This window comes from Myripristis murdjan, chromosome 7 (assembly GCF_902150065.1).
Source record: "Myripristis murdjan chromosome 7, fMyrMur1.1, whole genome shotgun sequence".
NCBI lineage: Eukaryota > Metazoa > Chordata > Actinopteri > Holocentriformes > Holocentridae > Myripristis > Myripristis murdjan.
The window spans coordinates 2,874,405-2,901,343 of NC_043986.1; the positions used below are offsets into that span (position 1 = coordinate 2,874,405).

General features: G+C 43.2%; 1 protein-coding gene across 2 annotated transcripts in view; it reads left to right on the forward strand.

The window, feature by feature from the left end:
• itpr3 (inositol 1,4,5-trisphosphate receptor, type 3) overlaps positions 1–26,939 on the forward strand; it is a 91,961-nt gene that overhangs the window by 1,183 nt on the left and 63,839 nt on the right. For both annotated transcript variants that reach the window (XM_030055315.1, XM_030055316.1), the window contains exons 2-7: positions 14,475–14,545; positions 22,418–22,539; positions 22,719–22,805; positions 24,666–24,824; positions 25,782–25,880; positions 26,166–26,249. In XM_030055315.1, coding sequence (XP_029911175.1) covers positions 14,475–14,545; positions 22,418–22,539; positions 22,719–22,805; positions 24,666–24,824; positions 25,782–25,880; positions 26,166–26,249 — 622 coding nt within the window. The remainder of the gene's footprint in view (positions 1–14,474; positions 14,546–22,417; positions 22,540–22,718; positions 22,806–24,665; positions 24,825–25,781; positions 25,881–26,165; positions 26,250–26,939) is intronic.

Genomic DNA, 26,939 nt, shown 5'->3' on the forward strand with positions numbered 1-26,939 from the left:
AGTGATTCTGTAGTATTTCTATAGCAGTTTGAGTAGCATACTGTACAGACATCATACAGCTGCTGCGATTTGGATATTGCACTCGTCCGTATTGCAGTTTCCGTATGATTTCAATTGATTGTGCAACCATAAATAGCGTTATGCGTATACGGTATATTGGACTACAGGAATACTCTTCATTGACTAACTTAGACATAATGTAATTCTCTCTGTGGGCATAGTAGAGGAGATAAAAATAGCTCAAAGTATTAAAAAGTGATTAAACCTCCCATTGAGCACAAGTTTAGATGCGAATACCAAACAGCACCATAAAGTCACAATAAACTCAGTGGAAGTTGCTGTTGTAATACTATTTAAAAACGTAAACACCATGAAGAGTGAATGTACCACAGTATTAAAGAGTACCACAGAAATAAGATTATTATAGAAATACTATAAGATACACAAATGCTATAACGCCATAAAGTCACTGCAAACTTAGTGTAAGTAACTATAGGGAATATTATTGGAATATTATAGGAATATTGTAGAACTACATATTTGTACTGCAGTTTACTGTGCACTACAGATGCATGATAAAGCCCTATAGGAATATTATAGGGATACAGTATGATGTATAAGGGACACTAAACTCACTATATGGCTCAAACGTGTTATTGAAAAACACTGTAAATTGAAATATGAGCACTTTGGGCTGAATAGCACAGCAGCCAGTAATAATAGGCCTATAGTAGGTCTATACATTAAAGTAGGATACTGGACAGATATCATGCAGTGGTGCAAGTTTACACACCAAATACCGAACAGCACCATAAAGTCACAATAAACTTAATAGCAGTCACACTGTTGTAATACTAGTGGAAAAAAATAAACACCGTAAAGAATGAATGCACCACGAATTACAATAGAGTACCACAGAAATTAGATTATAATAGAAAAAATACTAGAAGATACAGAAATACCATGAGGCACGGTAAAGTCATTATAAAGGCCAGACTTACACTTTAAATCCCCATAATAATATAATTTTAAAACCTGAGTGGATTCATCAGCAGACTAGAGAGAGTGTGCAGGAGCTATCATAATTAATTCCATAGTGCATTGAAAAAATAATAGTTCATAGTTATCATATAGACGTTTACATTCCCGTAGAGGAACATGAGCTCCAGCAAACAAACCAGACAGCATCATAAAGTGTCTATGTATGAGCAATATATCCATATTACAGGAAAAGTAGCAGGGCTGCACTATATGGTTAAAAAAAAAAAAAAAAAAAAAATCATTTTGAGATTATTGTGATTGAGATATTATTTGCGGTATTAGTGGGAGTGGTCATTTTTATGTCATAATTTTCATTTTAGCAGGGAAAAACTACTAAAATGAGGATGATATGATGTTTTAGGGGTACCTGCATCAAAACATCATATTTTTACGTTGTTTTTTTGTTTTGTTTTGTTTTTAACGTCTGGAAAATATGATGGAAATGCTTTTATAAAGGAGAGAGCAGTGCACTTTAATATTTCAACATGGAAAAAACACAGAAGAACCTGGAGACTTTTAACCAGTTCAAGGAATGTGGGGAATATATCGGCACACGGCTGGTTTAACACTCACAGAAACTCTCAGATACTGTACGAATATGGAAGTGGTTACATGATTTTAATATGAGTGTCAAGCATGCGTGGAAGATGACTTTCATAGGGGTTAACCTTTATCAAAAATAGCGGCAGCTGCTGCAGTTTGGATATTGCACTTGTCTATATTGTGATTTCAGTGCAGCTTCTATTAATTGTGCTTATATTGGACTATCAGGATGCTGACTGTTGAGTAATGCAGACATATTGTAGTTCCCTATAGGAATACTAAAGGAGATAAAAAAAAATATATAGCATAAAGTGCCATAAAGTGATTATGATTGAGCACCACAAACACTTTGTAAGTCCATATAGGGATATTACAGCTATAATACTGTCTGTCTGTAGGGTTATCTGCCCCTCGGGGTGATGGTGGAACAGCATGTCGTAACCCTATAACACATTTAGTAAAGATACTATACAATTATCATATAAAGGAATATTGTAATGATACCGCGGAGACGATAAAATACCATAAAATATGCTAACGTGGCCATAAACTCACCACTGAGCAGCACAGATACATTATAATGACACGCAGGGGGAAAAACTGTTAGAATATCATAGGAATTACCATAAAACACTGTAAAGTCACTGCCACTGACACACTGTAAGAAACCATAGGGGCAGTGCACTCTTTATGGTAATCCTGTAATAATCCTTGCACTAACTAAACTTCAAGTCTCAGTGGTGATATTACAGAAGTATCACAGGAGATAAAGTGACTGTAAACTGACTGTTGTAGTGACACACCTGGCAGATTAAATAGAAAATATAAAACACTCCACACATGTTCTGCTCATTGTGAGCCTGAGTCAGAGGATTACAGATTAGATTAGGGAGCGTGTGGACAGTTTGGACTGAAACTGTTCGGATTCACAAGCATCAACTTGCAAGTTGAAGTGACAGACGAGCGTGTCAGGTCAGGTAGACTCACACAAAGCCTCTGTGTGTGTGTGTGTGTGTGTGTGTGTGTGTGTGTGTGTGTGTGTGTGTGTGTGGGTGGGTGTGGGTGGGTGTGTGTTTACAGTATGTGTGTGCGTGATGTGGTGGCGGGCTGGCGGCTGGCGGGGGAGGTACATTGTTCTTTTAAGGGTAGCATGCCTCTGCTCATTAACCTCCATTAAAACACACACACACACACACACACACACACACACACACACACACACACACACACACACACACACACACACACACACACTGGTAGCTTTACTGTATAGCAGGAAAGGGAAATGGTGCCAGTGTGTCCAAGAGAGATTTCCAGACTCTGTGCTCTGTGTGTGTGTGTGTGTGTGTGTGTGTGTGTGTGTGTGTGTGTGTGTGTGTGTGTGTGTGTGTGTTTGTGTGTGTTATATGCATCCATGCATGTGCATATATTCATCATGGAGCATGTGTGTTTCAGTGTGTGTGTGCATCTGCTATATGTGTGTATGCACTTAAGAGTCTCTCTTGCTCTCTGTCTTGCAGAGAGAGAGAGTGTGTGTCTGTGTGTGTGTGTGTGTGTGTGTGTGTGTGTGTGTGTGTGTTTTTCCTGTGCTGTGGTCAAACAGCCCCTCTGTTCTACTTGACTGCATCATAACCTTTACAGCCCTATTTAGAGTCAAACTGCAGTGTGTTTACTTTCACTTGTTCCCATTTGTTTGAATGGAAAATGCTAACCATGCTAACAGGCGATGAGCTACTTTGTTTTACCTTTATGACTAAGTGATTTCCATTGGGTTGAATAGAAACATGCTAACACGCGATCTTCACTGTAGGACTTGAAATGTTTCTTTTTGCTTTGAAAGACAAAAAATGCTGACTGTGCTAAAGAGTGATAGGCATCCTTATGATGGTATGTGCTTCCCATTGGTTTGAATGGAAACAAACAATGCAAAACAATGATAAACAAGTAAGTAGTTTGTGATTCCACGTGGTTCTAATCAGTTTGGATTAAAAAAAACAAAAAAAAAAAAAACAATGGCAGGTCCCTCTGTGGTTTGAAGTGCTTCCCCTTTGTTTCAATAGGAAGTGCTAACAGTGCTACCGTGTGACAGGCCACACTTATGTGATGAATACACAGTGTTACCCATTCATCTCAATGGGAAATCCTCACAGTGTAACCAAACAGGGGAGATCCATCAGGCCCTGTTATAAGTCCACATGCTGAACACGGTGAATGGATGTGTTGTGGATGAATGAATGAAAATGTAGCGAATGGATTTGTGTTGCCCATTAATTCAAATGGAAAATGTGAGCAGGGCTAACAGGCTGTTTATCATTATTTCCCCTCAGTGTGACCAGTGAATAAAAATAGAGAGAGAGAGAGAGAGAGTAATATGAGTAGGACTGTGTGTGTGTGTGTGTGTGTGTGTGTGAGCCCTGCTAGTTTCCCTACAGTCAAATGCTGTTGTCTCTTTCCACGAACACCAACAGGGCTGGTTTTGTTTCCTGCGTGGTTCGGTGTGTGTGTGAGGCGGCGTGGCGGGACGGCCCGGTGTTGCCGAACGCCGCATCAGGAACACACACCGATGTGTGAGGTCATTTTCTGCGTTTTCACGACACAGTTTTTACTTTTCATGTGTCATTTAACGCCGTTTAGTCCCCGTAGACTCCCACTGTAAAGAGATGGTGTGTCCAGTAATGATCCATCAATCTGGACACGACCAGTGATCGAGTATAATCAATGCTAAGTGAAAATGAAAAGGTAATTCGTAATGATGATCTCTCAAATTCAAGTGACCATTAATTTATTCTTTTTTTTTTATGATGATGATGATCTCTTAAATTCAAGTGACCATTTATTTATTTATTTATTTTTATTTTTTATTTATTTTTTATTTTTTTTATTTTTTTATTTATTTATTTATTAATATTTTAATGATGATCTCTCAAATTCAAGTGACCATTTATTTATTTATTTTTTTTATTATTTATTTATTTATTTATTTTTTATGTATTTATTTATTTATTTATTTTAATGATGATCTCTCAAATTCAAGTGACCATTTATTTATTTATTTATTTATTATTTATTATTTATTATTTATTATTTTTATTTTTATTTTTATTTTATTTATTTATTTATTTTTATTTATTTATTTATTTATTTATTTTAATGATGATCTCTCAAATTCAAGTGACCATTTATTTATTCTTTTTTTTTTTTTTTCCCTATGTCATACGTGTTTGTATTTTTTGTTGTGTGTGCTCCCTTTGTTGTGGAACTAATTGCCCCATTGGGGACAAATAAAGATATATATTGATATTGATATTGAAAGTCCATTATCGTCATCACGGAGATACGCCTTTATTTTGAAATTCCCGTAACACGTCTGTGTCACCATTTCCGTCCAAGCACGCCACCTTCGTAAACATTCAAATCGTGCCGCTGTTATCTTCTGCCCTCGCGGGAATGAATCAGCAGAGAGGAAACATTTGGGATTTCAGAGGAAAGACAAATCGGCTGCCGGGACGAGGTCAGATCCTCAGGAAACACCGGGAACCTGCCGGGCAGCTGAAAGAGAAACACGACGCTCTGATGCAACCGACTGTGATAAACCAGCAGAATGACATCGCCTCATATCCATCAGACTTTGTAATATCTGCAAATATCCTATCGTTGCCCAGAGAATGCCCACATGTGATGTTGTAGAAGGAGCGACAAAGTCCGTCACAGCAGGCGATGGATGGGATGGATGGATTGTTTTTGTTTTTTTTAAGGAAAATCCTACTCATTCTGCCTTTAACCAGAGCCCGTCTACGACGAGCCTTGCCACTCTCCATTAACCCCCATTGTATCAAACTTGGTTGCAGTTCCACCGTAATTCCACTGGGGGTGATCGCGGGCGACTGCAGAATGAATGGGGCTCTATGGAGCTAAACGGCTAAATTTGGCTCTTACTCCTGTTTATGGTTGAAAAATCGCAAATACTGTTGTAGTTTCTGAAAGTTCAATATGGATTATAGGATAAAAGTGAAATTAGCGAGAACTTATATCCTTTCAGTTTCCTACAGGTTGGGCTGTTGTTGGCCATAACACGCTAGTATTTGCTAATGAATGCTGATTGGTCAGTGACGGACTTGCGGCTGTTTACGACGAGGGATCCCACTTGATGGCACCTGAAGACCAAGAGAAACGAGAAACCCCACTCTTAAGGAGGACTTTTCCATCAAAGTTGATATTTGTGTGTACAGAGAATGTCTAATACAGCACAGACGGGCTCTCTGAGTGTCTCCGTCTGCTCTCCGGAGACGGGCTCTGGAAATCGCCGTAAAGCAGCACCTCTCAATGTGTGACGTCATCACACTTTTTGAACGGCTTTTTAGAACAGATAGGTGAACTTAAAAAATCCAATATTCAGCTGAGTGTATTTTTTTAGCCCCAACTTTTGAAAACAGTATTCAAATTACTTGACAAAAAATTATTTCCAGAGAAAAGTGGGTTTTAGGGGTGTATCCCCATAGACTCCCATTCATTCTGCACTCGCCCGTGAGCGCCCTCACATGGACAGAGACGGGTTTCCGAGACCCGGAAGTCAGACGGGAGTGCCACTTCTCCCTGTATTAGAGATTCTCTGCTTTAACCCAGTCGTTTTTGCGGCTGAAGCTTCCACTCTGTGCCCGTTAGGCGTGACCTCTGACCTTCACCTCCTCCCCGGCAAACAGGGAGCGGGATGTCGAACAGACGCCCGTCCTGCAGCCGCACGCCGTGTTGGAAAACCACCTTTCCCCAAAGTGAAAACTGAGAGGACGCTTGTATCAAAGGCTGTACAGAGAGAAAAGCAGGAGTGCAGTTCAGTGTTTTGTCCACCGGGGGCAGTGCTGAGCATTTGCTACACAGTAGAATAAATGGCGGTCCGTGGGGCTGAATGCTATAAAATAATCAGTCCATTCGATTCCAAATATTGATCGGTAACTGGACTGTTACTGTCCTTGTTCCATGGCCCCAACGTTAGTGAGCTACATCGCCCCCTGCAGGTGAAACTGCATGTTCTTGGAGGTGGAGGATCTCCGTGTAGACACTGGCTCTGCTATCATTCAGTTAATGATGCTGTCGTGTGAAGTTTGACTGGAAAACAGTAATAAAACTGTAATAAAGCTCAAGTTAAGTTGCACAAGTGGCTCCTTTACTGCTGCGTTTCACCTGGAATGGATTGTGCCGGTCTCACTTGTGTTTTTGGAGAGCGGAGGTGTGTAAACACTGACACACACTTACTCTTCCTGTTCAGGCGCTCTGTTTTATTTTAGTTCTGTTTTACACGTCCATGTGGATCACGGTGCTGTCGCTCCTGTTTGTCGTGGCTCTGCGGTTTGGCCTCAGGCTGTTAGCAGAGCGGCTGATCCGCTACACGCCGTCTTCTGACTGACTGTTCATGCTCTTTGAGTCCCAGCTCACCTGCAGCTGGAATGAGCCAACAGGCCGAGTGCCGAGTTCGATTCCCAGACTGAAGGAGTTCACCTCATCCTGAGAGCGTGAGGCCCATCAGCTGACCTGCAGAATACACAAATGGAGCGCTTCTGTGTTTATTCAAATGTGTGAAGCCACATTCAAATGTGTGTGTGCTGCAGGTTGACGGAGAGACGAGCGGAGTGTGTTGATATGTGCGTGTGTTTACTCTTGATTTGATCAGATGTTGAGACAAGCGGCAAACAGACAGACATTAAAGTGAAACAGCTCAGAGATCAGTCACACTGCGCCGGCAACAGATCAGTCAGTCAGACGTCATTTATACAGAACATTACTGGAAAATTCAGCGCGCTTCATATGGAGTCACAGAAGTCGAGATATCAGTTTAAAATCAGATGTTTAAAATGTGAGCTTCTTTCCAAGATTAAAATTTCTCTGTGTGGCGTTTCAAACTAATGCCTGAATTTAAACGTGGTATTATTTGATTTTGACCTCATTGCTCTGAGCCTGAGCCGCAGACTGAAGCGTCAGCTGATGGCCTGCTGGCCGGTGAGCGAGCTAACTGCTGAGCTACTCAACTCATTTCATGGAAATGATCTTTTTATACATTTCTGGGCAATGTTATGGTTTTTTTGTTCTATTTCAAATATACTATTACTACCACCACTACTACTACAAATAATAATTATTATAATAATTGTCATTATTATGATAAATGTAGTATTCTGGATTTTTCTCTATTGGCTTTTTGATAATTTTGTTTAGTTTATCAAATTTCAGGTCATTTTCATGTTTAAAACAAACAAACAAACAAACAAACAAACAAAATTTCACAACCATTTAAACACCAGAGAGAGACAGACAGGCAGAGAGAGAGAGAGACAGACAGAGAGACAGACAGACAGGCATCAGACAGACAGACAGGCAGACAGGTAGACAGACAGACACAGGTAGACAGACAGACAGGCAGGCAGGCAGACAGACAGACAGACAGACAGACAGGTCTAAGCAGCTGTCACTATAATGAATCAGCTCCTGTCGTGCTGCAGCAGAACATCACCTGGCAGCTCCGCCTCTGTGCGCCAGTGTGTGTGTGTGTGTGTGTGTGTGTGTGTGTGTGTGTACGTGTGTGCCATGAATGGAGCAATCACCAGTGCTTGAATACAGGTGTCCTGACAGACACACACACACACACACACACACACACACACACACACACACACACACACCTGGGACACACCTGACAGGCAGACAAAAGCCCTGATTGGCTGTTTTTGTAGCGCTGGTGGGCTGCATGGGAGGTCTGAAACACACACACACACACACACACACACACACACACACACAGGTGCTTTCTAAAAGGCAGGGAGGACGTGGCTCCTCTGGTATTTGCAGATATTGAATAATGTGATTAAATCATCATTTTCTCCATGTTTAATTTAACTTTTCAACAATAAACAGCCTCTTTGTGCTTTTGTAACTCTGATAATGAGTTTACACGGTGCTTATCCCTATAGTCTGCTTGTATTCAGTGTGTGTGTGTGTGTGTGTGTGTGTGTGTGTGTGTGTGTGTAGGAGTGAGTGACGTAATTCCATAATGAGTAAATTAAGTCAATGACGCTCATACATCTGTGTGTCTGCAGTTAAGGCAGTTAGCTGGCTTTGTGTGTATGCATATATGTGTGTGTGTGTGTGTGTGTGTGTGTGTGTGTGTGTCCCAGTCTGATGTGTGGTTCTGATCACTTTGTAGCATCAGTGTTGGCAGCAACAGCAGTTATAATGTTTTTATAATGTTAAATATATAAGCAGAAGGTCACATACTGATAATGAGCCTGAACATGAATAATCCTACTTGCATACATTTCTATTCAATACGTGCTCCAAAATATAATCTATAATTTATTCTGTTACATTGCTCACAGTCAGTAACGTAATCTAAAGTCTTGATATAATTTGTAGACTTGTGTGTTTTTCACTAAATGCTCCGTCCTGGCTGTGTGAACAGAGCTCGGGTCACCAGCCGGGGTGGGCCGAGACTATTTGCATATTCATAGATCTGTGTATTTTTAATAAGGGCAAGATTTAGGCTTATGTACATTAACCGTCTCTCCACTGTGGCTCTAATCTCACCTGGCGTCTCTGCCGAGGCTCCAGCTGGGGCTCCTCGCTCTCCTCCGGGCTCTGCTGCTCCTCGGTGGGACTGTCCCGCCCGGTTTCCAGCTGCTGAGGGCCCAGAGGATCCCTATGGGGCCACACAGGGCTGACCCAGCTCTGAGGCGGAGCTAATGCTGGTGGGCGGGGCTTACCTGGCCGAGGGCGTGGCCTATCTGGCGGTGGGCGTGGCTTATCTGGCTGTGGGCGGGGCGACGGTGGAGGAAAGAAAGGTGGAGGACATCAGGGCTCTGCTCGCCGCCCAACGCCAAATCGACGGTGTTCGCCAAAATGAGGGAGGACGTTATGAGATATTTAACGAGAGAGCTGGCAGAGGTGGGGATCCGACTCACGACGGGACAGGGCCGCCAGAAACTGGGGAACCTGAAAAAACGGAGGTGTCGGTACGAGGCCGTTAAAATAGACAACACACAAAGTGGCGTCCAAAGGAGAAACGTCTCGTGGTCGGTGGCTCTGCAGGAGTCAGATGGTGCCGGGTCTGCAGGCTTTAACCCCTTCACTTCCTGTTTCCCTCTCTCGGCGTGTGAGGGGCGGGTCACAGGGTCTTTTGGCACGACGGTGGAAACATGAATGCTTGTTGTTCTTGCAGTTTGAGGCCGTCTGCTTGAGCCGTCGCTCACAGCGGCACTGCAGTGGACAGCCAGTTATTTAAGGCACATCCAGGGGCGGATCTAGACAAATATTCATGGGGTGGCAAGAGGGTGGCATGGAGATTTTAAGGGGTGGCAGAAATATATATGCTGATTTAATACCAAACGATCACATATATCAGTATTTGCTTGGAAAACCCCCAAATGAGGATATTTCAACTCAAAAACATTCTATTATTGTGGCACATGAGTAAAGCATTGAATAGAAAACCAAAAGGTGGCATTAGAAATATATATTTTGATTTATTTATTTATTCATTTATCAACCCCTTAAATAGTAGGAGTGTCATCTTTTGCTGCATTTACTTGCACTCGGACATTTGAGTCTCGTAACAGAGAGTTTCCGAACAGCCACAATTAAAAAATAAATAAATAAATTGTCTGAAATTGGGGTGGCAACTAGGGTGGCAAGGCATTTTTCTAGGGGGGCAGCTGCCACCCCCTGCCACCCCCTAGAACCGCCTATGGGCACATCCTATCTTCAAAATAAAAGCATCACCACTACTTCTAAGGTATCAGAGTTTTATTTTTGTAAACAACCAGAAGTGACTGTACTTTGCACAATCGCTAGCTTCAGCGTTATCCGAAAGCGTCGAAGTAATTTTCAAAACAGACGCTATTTGGACAAACTGACCACATATTTGGAATCTACGTAGTTACTTTCTCGCCTGAAAAAAAATTAAAACTTAATAAAGTGACACATTAACAGTCATAAAACGAAAAGTCACCTCAGCTTTTTTAGGTAGCTCCTTCTGGTCAGTGGTGCCGTGAGGGTGAGAAGTGTCCATCGTTCCACACTCAACTTTTGGACCGTTTTGAGTGGACATCCGGGTATTTACAGTGCACTGCATTTTGTTAGTATTTTCAGTGTGAATGCACTTATGCACTCAAAACTCTAGGGCCCTATCTTGTGCCACCCGCTACCCGCTGCCACTACCTGCTACCTGCAAATTGCGGATTTAGGAACTTCCGCTATCCCTAAACGGTATCTTGCGCCCACGCTACCCGCTATCCTTATGCCGACTCCGTCATTTGCGCCTGGAGGTGTGTCCGTGGGCGTGTTTCATGCGCTATCCCTAAAGTTGCTATCTTGCGCACACACTTAAGGGATAGCGGATAGCGGGTGGTCCTAAAGTTTGGGCTGTTAGGAGAGTGCGCCCAGGCGGCTTATATGCGCGCCCCGACGGAGCCTCGCCACGCACACGGTCGGACTGATACCGGGACGCCGCCGGAATGGACTGAGCATATTACTCATATAGACTGTTTAGAGCAGTGTTTCCCAACCGGGGGTACGCGTACCCCTAGGGGTACGCGAGCACATTGCAGGGGGTACGTGAAAACATAGGCGGAAATCCCGGGGGTGTCGGGGGGGACAAGACCCCTCCGTCCATAAATTTTGAATAATGTAGTAATATTCAATGAAAGTGCAATGCAAGCGGTGCTAATTATAAATGTAAAATAGTGTGTTTTTAAGTGTTTAAAAGTTATGACCCCCCCATGCCTCACAGTGGTTTGGTCCGCATCCTGCTCCCGGCAGAGCGGCAGCTCGGTAACTTTCAGTCCGTCAGCCTGAGAGGCAGCAGCCTGATGAGAACTAGCAAGAAAACCTCCTCAAGTGAAAGCCAGTGAGTCATTTATCACACCACTTGTTCACCAAGCACAAGGCTGGAATATGAAAAGCGATATTTTCCCCTGCTTGGTCCAAACCCTGCCTCTTTCAGCTCTCTGTTTAAGCTAACAGCTAATGACTGTTTACAGGCTGAAGCGAGTGCAGGACAGTGAGGGAGAGAGAGGACAGACCACAGACCACAGGAGGAGCAAATACTGAGCTTTTTATTCTTTCAAAAAGTCTGTCAGGATACTAATGTCAGAAATAGTTCAGATTTTACTGATATTTTGAGTTTGTCTCTAGATAGATATCTTTTTTTTGCATTTTAAACTGCATTATTTTGTGGCATAGTTTCATGTCATTTTCTTATTTGATCTTAAAGGGACAGTGTACAGCTCAAACATATACTGTATGTCACTATTTGATGCCATATCTTGCTTTGTTTTTTGTTGACACTACAATAATTTTTTTTGAAGAATAGTTTGATGTAGTTGGATTATTCAAGGTATTTCCTGTAGTTTTAGAGCTTATTTTGAGTTTCTAGTTCTTGTAAAGCTACTTTGATGGACTGTAGTGGAAATAGAACAGTGAGCAAAGAAATTAGGATTATTGCTTTTAATAGCATTATTTAAAACCTATGAACATGCTGAGGGCTCAGCACTTAATGGCAAATTTCAAAGGAGCATAAGAGAGTTCAGAGAGAGATGTACAATCGTGCCAGACAGCAATTACTCTCTGAGATTTTGCTGTTTACCCCCCCGCCCCCCGTAGCCACGTATGAGTGAGGGGGTACTCGTGGTCTGACAAAAAGGCTCAGGGGGTACACAAGACAAAAAAGGTTGGGAAACACTGGTTTAGAGGAAAGACTGTTTTAATTGGACACTTACGCCAGCACGTTTTATTGTTTTATCATAAGCCAGCAGCTGTGCTATATTTTTATTTTTAATATTTTATTTGCCCAATCTACCTTGTCAATAAATTAGTTTACACATAGTTCCACCTCTGCCTCTTGTGTGTGTGTGGTGTGACCCGGGGATTTTACTCAATCAGTACAACCTTGTGACACGTCCACTTGGACACATGTGGCTCCACCTCCCGAATTAACTCACCTATAATATAATATATAATATGTATATAAAGCCAACTTGCTTTAGCCTCAGTAGAAGCCCTGAGAAAATCTACCTCCCTCTCTCCATCGCCGGTTTAGGATTTAGGATTTAGGATTTAGGATAGCGCAGCCAGCTCTTGTTTCCTAGGATGGTGTAGTAACGTTAGGCCGCTGTCGCAGGTAAAAACAGGCCGAAGCTCTTCGTCGTGCTCCTCTTCCTCAGTGAGCTCCGGCCCTACTAGTCTCTCCACACTACATTTCTTTTTTTTCTGCGGCCCACAATTTTCACAGCTTCCCATTGGACGCGGTCCTGTCGATATGGCATTGTGCTGCGCTGTGATTGGCTGGGAGCTGCACACCCGCTGCCCAGTGGCCGACGCCCACAAGAGTCCCGAGCTCAGCAAAACAAGAACATCCAGGACGAGTTCAGGGAACAAAATAATCATGCAGTAATAGGCACAATAGTAGCACCTGGACCCAGGACACACACACACACACACACACACACGCACACACACACACACACACACACACACACACACACACACACCTCTTAAGTGTCTCTTCATGCAGACAGTAGACAGGCAGCAGTCAGGAGGATTACCTGTCCATTCACACACATCAGCAACATCTGACTGTTAATCTGCAGTGTGTGTGTGTGTGTGTGTGTGTGTGTGTGTGTGTGAGTGAGTGTGTGTGTGTGTGTGTGGTGCCTCAGGACTGCCAGGGGCCTCTGTCTGTCTCTATAGAGCCCCTCTGTTTCCTAAACATTGATTTTAGGCTGATTAGCTCTAATGACCAAAGACACACACACACACACACACACACACACACACACACACACACACACACACACACACACACAGAGTCTTGCTGGGACCTGTCCTGGTCTCTGCAGTAACAGGAGGCCTGGAGGAGCGGCGCTGTGGTTTCTCCTCCACCGATCACGTCCACGATCAATACTGACAACATCCATCAATCACCTGATCAGCTGATCAGCCTCCAGCCTGAACCGATGAAGAACTCTCTCCTCCTCCTCCTCCTCCTCCTCTCCTTGTTCTTCTTCATCTTCTTCCTCTTTAAACCTCCCCTCCTCTTCTTCTCTTTCTGTAAAACACGTCTTATAAAATTCTTTCTTCTGTAATCCTCTCCTCCTCCTCCTCCTCCTCCTCCTCCTCTTCCTCCTCCTCCTCCTCTTCCTCCTCTTCCTCCTCCTCCTCCTCTCCTCTTCCTCCTCTTCCTCCTCCTCCTCTTCCTCATCTCCTCCTTATGAAACAGCAGATTAATCCTCAGTGCTGATTGGAAGGATACATTTGGTGAAATGTAGCAGGATAAACGGCGTCTATTGTTGCAAACAAAGCGGAGCTCCGTTGCCATGGTTACAGAGTATCAACAATGTATCAGAGAGGCTCTTGGCGGCTTAATTTTTTTTCAGTAAAGATGTGTGTGTGTGTGTGTGTGTGTGTGTGTGTTGTGGTCACACAGCTGGAGGCTCATGTGGAGACACACACACACACACACACACACACACACACACACACACACACACACACACACACACACACCTGGTCTGGCTTTAATCCTTTGAAACCTGGAAGTCTCCACAGATTTCTGTTTAAAAGATGAGAAAAAGGGCAACGAGCATCGTAACAAAAGCAGGAAAAAGAAAGAAAAGAAAAGTAAAAAAAAAAAAAACATTTTGATCATTTTCTCTCTTTCTTTCTCTCTCTCTCCCTCTCTGTATCTCTATTTTATTATTTTTTTTTTTTAATTTTGACAGAGGGTGAATTTGTGTTTTCTCTGGTTTGTGATGTTGCTGCTGTTAATCTGACACACTGACATGCCTTGTGTGTGTGTGTGTGTGTGTGTGTGTGTGTGTGTGTGTGTGTGTGTGTGTGTGTGTGTGCAGGTTGGTAGATGACCGTTGTGTGGTGGAACCGACGGCGGGAGACCTGGAGAACCCCCCCAAGAAGTTCAGAGGTAGGATCAGACCTGTGTGTGTGTGTGTGTGTGTGTGTGTGCTCTGATTTCCAACACTGACCAACACACACAACAACTTGAGAAAAGAGCACACACAACTTTGTCTGATGATGTCGGTGCCCCAGTATAGTTTTAGAGTTTTCAGGCCTCGTGTGTGTGTGTGTGTGTGTGTGTGTGTGTGTGTGTGTTGACATACATGCAGTGTGTGATGTGCGTCCAGTGTGGCTCATCAGAGACCGCTGGCAGAGAGAGTTTTCCACTGGCCGCTCTCTGAGGAGGTGTCACACACACACACACACACACACACACACCATCTGCTGTGTGCTGAGTGGAGCGATGTGTCCTGTGAGAAGCTCAACAGTCCAACTAGTTTTAAAGTGGAGCAGAGTGATTGACAGGTCAGCAGAGAGCAGGCCCCGCCCCCCCAGCCAACTCCACCGGGTGTCCTGGAAAAAACCTGGAAATCCTGGAAGGTTCTGGATGAATTTTTGGATCTAGTCATGAAGAACACCTGGGAAATTCAAAAACTGGTAGGAAAGTCGTGGAAAGAACCGCGAGGTCCTGGAGAACTGAACGGTGCGTTTGGTTTCAGCGCCCAGACGTCGTTTTTTGGGCGTTTTGCAGCGTCTCGTGTTTGGAAGAAAGAAAAACAGATCGACCCTTACATCGATTTTTCTACCTCGTCTTCTCCTTCTTCTCTCTTTTCCACCTATAAAACTCTCCTCCTCCTCTTCCTCTTCCTCCTCTTCTTCCTAAAAAACTTCCCTTCTTCCTCTCCTCCATATAAAACTCTCCTCTTCTTCTTCTCTTCCTGTAAAACGCTCACAGTAATGGAACGTGTTAGTGTTCCTAAACTCAGTGACGACATCAGACGTTCTGTTGTTCCTTCATTAAAGAGCAGACAGGAACGTGCTGAGGACGGGGGGTTTGTGACCTCTGACGTTCTGCTGTCAGCGGGCGGGAACGTGGCGACGCAGCTCGGGTCGAGGCGAGCAGGAACCCATCAGGAACCCATCAGGAACCCATCAGGAACGTGACGAGGAGTGGAACAAAGTATTTTCCACAGGGAGAAACTCAGTAAAATAATGCAGTACCGATCAAGAACCCATCAGGAACCAATCAGGAACCCATCAGGAACGTGGCGACGCAGCTCGGGTCGAGGCGAGCAGGAACCCATCGGGAACCCATCAGGAACCCATCAGGAACCCATCAGGAACATGATGAGGAGTGGAACAAAGTATTTTCCACAGGGAGAAACTCCCTGTGGAAAATAATGCAGTACCCATCAGGAACCCATCAGGAACCCATCAGGAAACCATCAGGAACTCATCAGGAACCCATCAGGAAACCATCAGGAACCCATCAGGAACGTGGCGACGCAGCTCGGGTCAAGGCGACGCAGGAACCCATCAGGAACGTGACGAGGAGTGGAACAAAGTATTTTCCACAGGGAGGAACTCAGTAAAGTAACGCAGTACTTTGTTTAAAAAGTAACCGGCAGTGTGTAGCACATCACTGGAGGTCACATGCAGACGTTCAGTAAAGTGTGGAAAACATCTAAAAGGACAGATTTGTTTGTGAGGAGTGAAAGGCGTGTCTCATTACAGAGCGTGTTAAAGTTAATGTGGTGCATCAAATAAAAGCCTCATTAGCAGCTGATAAGCCTGATAATTATGACAATATCAGAGGAGAACACAGTAAACACAGAGTGTAAAAGGTTGAATACTTTATGGATCAACAGCAGAGCCAATCACATTATCAGCTTGATTATGTTGATTATAATGTGCTTGGAAAAAGCTGCTAGCTGGTCTGATTTTTTTTTTTTTTTTTTTTTCTGTTTCCAGACAGACTTAGGACTGTTTTTGCTTTGTTTTTGATTCTGTGTCATGATGATTTAAAAAAAAAAAAAAAAATAAAAAAAAACCCCACAAGACGGCGTTTGAATTGGCTTCCCACACCCACGGCCTGATTTCCATCCACATTTACATTTTTCATTTTCATCACGTTTCACAGACGGTGACACACACACACACACACACACACACACACACACACACACACACATTACACGCCGCGTCCTCGTCTTTTTTACATCGTCATGAAACAAAACCAAACGTCTGTCTCATATTTTTGCGCCGGCTCTGTTGACTTTTGCGTATTTGTCTGCTGTCAACAGACTGTAAAAACAGGCGGAAAGAGAACAAAACAGCACACACTGTGTTTTTCAGTGTGTGTGTGTGTGTGTGTGTGTGTGTGTGTGTGTGTGCCAGAGAGAGTTAAACGTCATTTCCCTAAATCAAGATGTATTTAAGCCTTAATGTCCATTTAGATTTCTCCAGTACAATAGAGAGTGATTACACACAGGTAAATGATGTTTACCTAAAGCACACACACACACACACACACACACACACACAGGAGAAGTCAATCGAGAAACAGTTTCATGTTCTCTGAAAACCAGGATCTGCCCGGAGGAGAGAGAGAGAGTCAATATTGACCTCTCCCTCTCTCTCTCTCTCTCTCTCTCTCTCTCTCTCTACATAAATAAAGGGGGAATAAAGAGAAACACCTGATGACAATAACAGTAAAGTACATTCAAGTGAACGATGATGAAGAAATAAAATGCATCATGTGTTCTGTACTGTACAATACTGCATTATTACATTACTTTATTACATTATTACATTAGTGCATCAGTACATTAGTACTGCAGACCGACCTGTATGTGTGTAGCTTATTGACCTCGTTGCATAGCAGGAACTGTCTCACACACACACACACACACACACACACTGCTAAGGTGCCCTTGTGCAAGGCACCTTCAACACAATCAAAGAAATGACCTCACATGACCTCTACTTCCTGTGAAACTGTGACATCATCCTGCACTAGATTCAAATTTCAACCAATAAAACAGTTCCTATGGGTAGCATCTCCTGTTAGCTTAGCATAAAGACTTGAAGTCTATGTGAGTCGTTAGCCTGGCTCCTTCCAGCAGCTCTGAAGCTGAAGCTGATTTACACAGTGGATCATGTGGATCTGAAATACATGTCTTATTTTTATTTATCTTATTTTTTTTAATCTTGTTTTTTATCATATTTTAGCACTGATGGTGTTTTATTAAATTTATTTTATTTTTTATCTTATTTTTATCCTATTTTGTATTTTGCCACTTCTGGTGTTTTTCTTTTTTAATTTATTTTATTTGTTATTTTATTATTCTATTTTTATTCTATTATGTCATGTCTGTTTTTCTTTTTAATTTATCTTATTTTTAATGCTGTTTTTATCCTATTTTGGCAGTTCTGGTATTTTTTTAAAAAACTTATCTTTTTTTAAATTTTATATTTATGTTTTTTTGCACTTTTGGTGCTTTTTTTAAAATCATATTTTTAGCCACTTTTAGGATTAAAAGGGTTAGGGTTATAAAAAAAAAAAAAGGACCATTTCAAGTTTCTTTACATGTTAGAGTTTATTATTATAGATTAAATATCACTGATTCTTGGGAATTTGGATAAAACAGGTTTTAATTTTGAAAAAAAAAAGTGTGTTAAATTACAAAATCTGAAGGTATATCATTATAGGCCAAGGTCTTGGCTGTTCAGCAATGTACCGGTGCAACCTCCTCATTTTGCATTTTTTTCATAAAATAGGTTTTTCCAGTTATTAGGCTACTTTGTTTTTGTCAACACCGTCACCGTAATGTTTTTTTTTTTTATTTGAAAAACATATTTTTGCATTAAAGAGACTATTACTTTAATAATTCAACAGCACCAAAGAAACATATTGTAAGCATATTCATTTAAAACCAATATAACTGCCTCTGACGGTGGTGACACTAATCTGACGGTGGTGACGCCTCATTAAAACATACATTTCCAAAATTTATACCACTCAAGTCAATGGCTTCTTGCTTAACAACTTTATTTAACTATTTGGTACAAAAAATAAGAATCCTGAGCTCTGTTATAAGCATTTTTCAGACTTCAGTCATCACCGTCACACAGAAAACCTGACGGTGGTGACGTCTGACGGTGGAGACAAAAACCTGCTCTTTCACATGATCAGCATGAGTTGTTCACATTAGCCAGCTTGTTTTCGCCCTGTTGCTACCTGCATCAGACCTCTTCTTAAAAAGTATACATTTATTCCATAATCTAATTTAATATTTTTTATACAGAAGTGACAGTGTTGACAATTTATGGTTGTGACAGTAGCAGTGTCCAAAAATATGAAGAGATTTAAGAGAAAATAGCAAACTTCCAGGAGCCTGAGCGGTCTTGAAGCATGCAGTAGAGCTGAAGGTTTGAAAAGGGCTCCTCAGGAATGTAATTGACCTTGTAGGTTTTTTATTATTATTTTTTAAATAAATATCTGACGGTGGTGACGAATATCTGGGACACATTTTGAGCAACCACAAAATAATAGTAAATATTGTTCAAAACCCATCGTTTGTAGTTTTTAATACATATTATGATGTACTATGATGTATGTGGTAAAGATATTATTCAGTGAAATTATTACTTTTTGTTGTTTTAATCAACAACTGGTTTTGTAGGCCATGGGCCAACATATAATCATTAAATTAATACAAATTAAAAATAAACCTATAAAAGAACCTTACAAATGTGCAAAGGACCCCCTGATTATGCCCTTGATTCGTTTTATTCATTAAATTGTTGTACATTTCCAGCAGAAATAGCATTTTTCTTAGTGGGACATGATGTATCCAAATTCTCAAGAATCAGTGATATTATAGATCAGGAACCTCAAACTGAAAGCAGGTTGAGGCTGTGTGACTGTGTTGCTGATATTTTATTTTTGTGTGAAGCACATCAAACCCCCCGTGGCTGAAATGGGCTTCATAAATAAAGTCGCCTCGCCTCGCTCCACTTTGAGCGGCACCGGGGACGATGACATCACTTCCTGTGGACTGTAAATAATCCGAGTGGAAACAGAGACAGCTGGTGTGAGGGCGTCGGGGGGGGGGAACAACACGTCTGACCTGCAGCACGCCGCACAAGTGCATGCTGGGTAGCTGGACGAAGGCACTGATGATGTTGAATTCCTTTGGTGCTGAAAAAATGCAGCAGGAAGTCACACGGAGAGACGAGGCTCTGAGCCACAGCCTTTATCTTCTCTGTGTTGGTTTTCCCAGCCCAGTTCCTCCTGAGCAAAGCAAAAAAAAAAAAAAAAAAAAAAGTGATAAAGCCGTCATGTGGTCAGAGGGTCGGTCCAGTTGGTCCTGACCAGCTGAGCCTCCTGTGGTCAGAGGGTCAGTCCAGTTGGTCCTGACCAGTTGAGCCTCCTGTGGTCAGAGGGTCAGTCCAGCTGGTCCAGTTGAGCCTCCTGTGGTCAGAGGGTCGGTCCAGCTGGTCCTGACCAGTTGAGCCTCCTGTGGTCAGAGGGTCGGTCCAGCTGGTCCTGACCAGTTGAGCCTCCTGTGGTCAGAGGGTCAGTCCAGCTGGTCCTGACCAGTTGAGCCTCCTGTGGTCAGAGGGTCAGTCCAGCTCCATCAGGGTGAACCAACAACCTGATGCTGAGCAGATTCTCTTGTTTGTGTTCCTGCTTCTTCTTCTCTTCTTCCTCCTTGTTTCCAGCTTCAGCCACTGATCCACTTTCTGGATTGGTTTGGTCTCAGAGTGAACAAACGTCCTCGCTCCACGACCACGGCAGCAGATTGAAACCACACACACACATCTGACACCTTCAGGAACCCAGAGGGAGACCTGAGGAGAACATGTGACTTATGAAAACTCACATTTACGTTTTTATTCAAATTTTTAACTTTGCATGACTGATACTGTTTAAATTAAAACTCTTCAAAAAAATCTCACGTACTACTGTGCCCCCCTGCAGTACTCCAATGTACCACTAGGGGGACACAGAACCCCATTTGAGAATAAACTAGTTTAGCCTGCTCTGGTCTGGATCTGGTTTGGATCTGGATTTGGATCTGGTCTGGATCTGGTCTGGTCTGGATCTGGATCTGGTCTGGATCTGGATCTGGTCTGGATCTGGATCTGGATCTGGATCTGGTCTGGTCTGGACCTGGTCTGGATCTGGATCTGGTCTGGATCTGGATCTGGTCTGGATCTGGATCTGGATCTGGATCTGGATCTGGTCTGGGTCTGGGTCTGGATCTGGTCTGGATCTGGTCTGGTCTGGTCTGGTCTGGTCTGGTCTGGATCTGGATCTGGATTTGGATCTGGTCTGGATCTGATCTGGTCTGGTCTGGTCTGGATCTGGTCTGGTCTGGTCTGGTCTAGTCTGGATCTGGATCTGGTCTGGTCTGGTCTGGATCTGGATCTGGATCTGGTCTGGTCTGGATCTGGTCTGGTCTGGTCTGGTCTAGTCTGGATCTGGATCTGGTCTGGTCTGGTCTGGTCTGGTCTGGTCTGGTCTGGATCTGATCTGGTCTGGTCTGGTCTGGATCTGGTCTGGTCTGGTCTGGTCTGGTCTGGATCTGATCTGGATCTGGTCTGGTCTGGTCTGGTCTGGTCTGGATCTGGATCTGGTCTGGATCTGGTCTGATCTGGTCTGATCTGGTCTGGATCTGGTCTGATCTGGATCTGGATCTGATCTGGTCTGGATCTGATCTGGTCTGGTCTGGTCTGGTCTGGTCTGGATCTGATCTGGTCTGGATCTGATCTGGTCTGGTCTGGTCTGATCTGGTCTGATCTGGTCTGGATCTGATCTGGTCTCCTGTAGTCTGGTCTGGCTCAGTTGGGTGTGGTGGGAACACTGTGATATCTCTGGCAGTGTTTTTCTAGTAGGGCAGGGTCGAGTGTCTGTGTTGACACACACACACACACTCAAACACACACTCACACTCACACACCCACGCGCGCGCACACACACACACACACACACACACACACACTGTGCCTGCATGCTGTTCAGTCACTCTGAGGGAATTATTAATCAGCTGATAGCAGGAAGACGCTGCAGGAAGGAGGATGACCATATTTGGTCATTTGGGAAATTTAAATGAGCTGCAGATCCTCTCAGTGTACAGCATGAACACACACACACACACACACACACACACACACACACACATGCTTCTCCAGTTTGGAACCAAAACAGCCAATTAGCTTCATCTCGTCAGTCCACTGACCAATCACAACCCTGGAACTAACCACTCTGACCAATCACAGCCGTCCAATCAAATCCTTGTTTTGTTTTCTACTCTGTTCTGTTTATAATGTTTATAATCACATCACATTATTTTATTGAACATTTGTAGTTGCATGTCATCCAGTTATCTAACCTGCAATTTTTCCTCTCCTTGTCTCCTCTCCTCTTCTTGTCTCCTCTCCTTGTCTTGTCTCCTCTCCTTGTCTCCTCTCCTCATCCCCTCTCCTTGTCTCCTCTTCTCATCCCCCCTCCTTGTTGCTTCTCCTCATCCCCTCCTCATCTCCTTGTCTCCACTCCTCATCTCCTTGTCTCCTCTCCTTGTGCCCTTATCTACTTGTCTCCTCTCCTTGCCACCTCTCCTTATCTCATTGTCTGCTGTCCTTGTCCTCTCTCTTCCTCTCCTCTCCTTGTGTCCTTGTCTCCTCTTCTTGTGTCCTTGTCTCCGTGTCTCTTTTCCTTTCTCCTCTACATGTCACTTTGCCTTGTCTCCTTGTCTCCTTTTCGCCTCTCTTTTTCTATTCTCCTCCTCCACTTTCCTTGTCTCCTTTCCTTGCCCCCTCTCCTGGTCTCCTTGTCTCCTCATTGTCTCTTTTTCTCCTCTCCTCCTCTCCTCTCCTTGTCTTCTCTCCTTTTCTCCTCTCTTTTTCTATTCTCCTCCTCCCCTCTTGTTGTCTCCTTGTCTCCTCTCGTTGTCTCCTTGCCTCCTTGCCTCCTTGCCTCCTCCTCCCTCAGACTGTCTGTTTAAAGTTTGTCCGATGAGTCGATACTCGGCACAGAAACAGTTCTGGAAAGCCAAACAGGCCAAACATGAGAAGGACAAGATCGCTGATGTGGTGCTGCTGCAGAAACTACAGGTGACACACACACACACACACACACACACACACACTCACACACACACACAGAGCCACAACTGCTACTACTGCATTAAAATCTGGTGTAGAAGCTCAGTGAATTATGCATCTTTAAGTGGTGTGTGTGTGTGTGTGTGTGTGTGTGTGTGTGTGTGTGTGTGTGTGTGTGTGTCCTGCAGCATGCCTCCAACCTGGAGCAGAAGCAGAACGAGACAGAGAACAAGAAGGTGCATGGAGACGTGGTGAAGTACGGCACCGTCATCCAGGTCAGTCATTATCATCATCATTAACATAACTAATGAGCTGTGGCTCCGCCCCCTCCTGCCCCTGCAGAGGAACACCTGCACGCCCCGTCACCACGGCAACGCACACAGTCTGCATGACTGGGTGTTATCTGGAGTTCAACCTTTTACCCTGTATGACACACACACACACACACACACACACACACACACACACACACATGCGCGCGCGCACACACACACACACACACAGACCTTTCACACACTGTATACTCGCATCTTATTCACACACACACACACACACACACACACACACACACTCACTCCCACTGTAACTTTTTGCTTTGGTCTGTATCAACATGTCGCTATCTGTTCATGTCAATATTGACCTAGACACACACACACACACATTCACGCACACACACACACACACACACACACACACACACACACACTGTCAGACCGGGTGTGGTCTCTTCCGATAGAAAGTGACTCAGTGTCATTATCTTTCAGTTCTTTTGGTGAGTGTGTGTGTGTGTGTGTGTGTGTGTGTGTGTGTGTGGAATTTGCTTATGGTCACCTGAAAATGTAGTTGTATGGAATTGAAATTGTAATGCAGAAGATTAATAAACTGCAATGTTTTACACACACACACACACACACACACACACACACACACACGTTGTGTTGTCATACAGGGGCTCCATAAGTCTCTTTACAATTTGACACGTTTATTACAAAAGCAAATGAATGGACAGATCTGTGGAGATAAGATAGATAGATAGATAGATAGATAGATAGATAGATAGATAGATAGATATACTTTATTGATCCCAACCAGGGAAATTCTGGTTATTACAGAATGAGGAGTAGATAGTGAAGGTTTTTTTTTTTTTTTTTGGCCTCATTTAATCCACCTCTATATGGGGAACATTAGCTGCATGAAGCTCATCGAGATGAGACGCTTCATCAGTGGTGGCGATGACATCAGTGACCTTTAGCCTCAGGTGGTTGACGTCCCGTATCTTTGTTCTATACTCCATACCTTTAACAGAACTTAACCTGAGTCTGGGTGTCCGATTTTGTTTCAGTAAACCACGACACACACACTGTGCCTTTTCTTGAGGAGTCGCCATTTTTTTAGGGGTTTATTTAACATAAACCTGTTTCATCAGCAGGGCGCCTGAAATACACAAATGCAGTGTGATTAAAAACTCTGATAACAACAAATCTGATGAACATATCTCATCAGTTGCTTTTGTAATAGATTTTTTAAATTGTAAAGAGACTTTATGGACGCCCTGTGTTGTTATGATGTTATGTCGTGTGTTATCCTGAATGTCTGTGTGTGTTAAAAAAAAAAACATGTTTTTTTCCGTACAGCAACTTTGCACATTTTTTACTAATTTTCCAGTAAGTTTTATTGTTCCGGTGACTCCAGTAACCCCCCCGCCCCCCACCCAACTCTGACCTTAACTTTAAATTTCCCCTGAAGTCTCTTCAGAGTCAGCAGGAACCCGCTCTTTTGTTTTACGGCTGCAGAGTCACATCACATAGAACAGATCTACATGTGTCATCATTTCCGACACGTTTCCCTCGAATTCAGCAGCTCATGTTTTGGATCTTTGGAATTTCAGAATAAAGGTTCATTTAGGGACAAAATCCTGGAAGTCTTGATTCGAAGAAGACTCGGGAGGCTTCTTCAGGAGAACTTATTTTGTACAATAAAATGAATATTCTGTGGGTTTCAGCGAAGCTCAGCTGTGCAGCGAGCATTTACAGATAGAAGAGATTACACACAGGAACCTGATGATCTCAGTGATGGATCTCTCTCTCTCTCTCTCTCTCTCTGTCTCTCTCTCTCTCTCTCTCTCTCTCTCTCAGCTGCTCCATATGAAGAGTAATAAATATCTGACGGTGAACAAGCGGCTGCCGGCGCTGCTGGAGAAGAACGCCATGCGAGTGACTCTGGACGGGACGGGGAACGAGGGCTCCTGGCTCTTCATACAGCCCTTCTGGAAGCTGCGTGCCAACGGAGACAATGTAATGCACCACATGTGTGTGTGTGTGTGTGTGTGTGTGTGTGTGACCTGCTTAGACCTATGCACATACACACACGAATCCCAAGTTACTGTTACTGTTTGCTTTAAGGGAAGAAAAATGGTGATGTTGTTCGTATCACCTGTGCGTTTTTAATCGTCACTTTTGCGTGAGCACATCGATGATCTGTGACTCCCATGTGAGCCAACACGTGGCCTCAGGTCCTCAGGTCGGTCCCTTTTAGAGATTCCTGGATCTAGGTTGACGCCTGAAGGTCCCGTCGTTCTGGACGGACCTGCCGGGGGAGATCAGGCCAGCCACACCTCTCCCCTCTTTTAAATTCACATTTTTTTTTTAAATATGATCTCCAACAGTACTCCAACATACCACTAGGGGGATGCAGACCCCATCTGAGAACCACTGCTCCATTGTAATATTTTAATATTTTACTATTTTGTTTTTATTTTATTGCCACTATAATGCATTCTGCCTTTTATTTTTCTGTTTATGTTTTGAAAGCTGCCATATCATAATCATTATTATCCATAGTAGTACTTGTAGTAGTGGTATTAGTAGTAATAGTATAGAAGCAGCAGACGTAGCAGTAACAGTAGAGCCAGAGTGAAAAAAGTTCTCCAATCCTTCTCTTCAGTAAACGTACCAACAGCATAATGGGGAAAAGTAGCTTCATTTCAAAGTAAAAGTCCTGTCCTGTCCCGTTCCTTCAGTAAAGCACAACCGTATTTTCTTCCAGGTGTCTCAGTATGAAAAGTAAAAGTAGTTCATTGTGAGGAGCTGCTTCCTTTCAGAGAGTTAAATGAGCCTGGAGCTGCAGATCCTGTTGGCTGGTTTCCTCTCAGCAGCAGCTCGTCTGAGGTGGAAAAGCACCAGGTCTCCCTCTCTGGGTGGCAGCAGCAGCAGCCATACGTGACATTCCTGCTAAGAAAATGATCTTTCCAGGTGGTGGTTGGAGACAAAGTCATCCTGAATCCGGTGAACGCCGGCCAGCCGCTCCACGCCTCCAACTACGAGCTGACTGACCACCCGGGCTGCAAGGAGGTGAGCCGGACTCCCCAAACAGCAGGAAATATACCATATACCACAGATACTAATATAAATATTATTATTACACTTATTTATCAGTTTGTTGATGTGAGATTATTACTGATGTTCTGTTCCTTCAGGGCAGCAGGAGGCAAAATCAACTGTAAAGAAGGAAAAACATCAGAATCCATTCATTTATACTCACTAACTCTCTCTCTCTCTCTCTCTGTGTGTGTGTGTGTGTGTGTGTGTGTGTGTGTGTGTGTGTGTGTGTGTGTGTGTGTGTGTCTCCCTCTGCAGGTGAACTCTGTGAACTGCAACACCAGTTGGAAAATCAACCTGTTCATGATGTTCAGCGACCACAGAGAGGAAGTCCTCAAAGGAGTGAGTCACACGGCTGAAATATGAAAAAAATTTACAATCATTATTATTATTACATCACTCCATGTCACACTGTACAATATACAGCACTATGCAATACTGCACAATTCACTGTACTGTGCAATAGGGCTGGGTGATATGGACAAAATCAAATATCACAGAATTTTTAGCTGGATACCTCGGCATTATTAAAGTTTGGACCATTGATGCTTTTAGAAATGAATATGAGATTTCTGATAAACTATAATCAGTAATGAGGATATGATGACCAAGCAGGTAGAGGTAAATAACAAAACACCTTGAACAGTCTATTAAGTTCTTAAAGCTGCTGCCCGTTTACTGTGCTGCCTCCTTTAAAACCAGGAGAAGACAGAACTCCAAACTTTCACATGATACCTCGTTTTTATCAACATCATTATCAGTATAATATATATCACCCAGCCCTGTTATGTATTATACCACGGTCTGGGTGAATACTCGATTCTGATTGGCTGCAGGGTGTCCGTTAAAAGGTGTTGTAGGACACCTATAAAAAAGTTCCGGTCAAATAGCCTGATTGTTCTAAATTATTGCACTGGCTCAAACGCTAGTTGGTAACCGTGGCAACAGAAACTCAGAACATACGTTAACCTACGTTCACAGTTTATTTATCACAACGGCAAGACAGTAGACAAAACATGAGTGATTTTATAG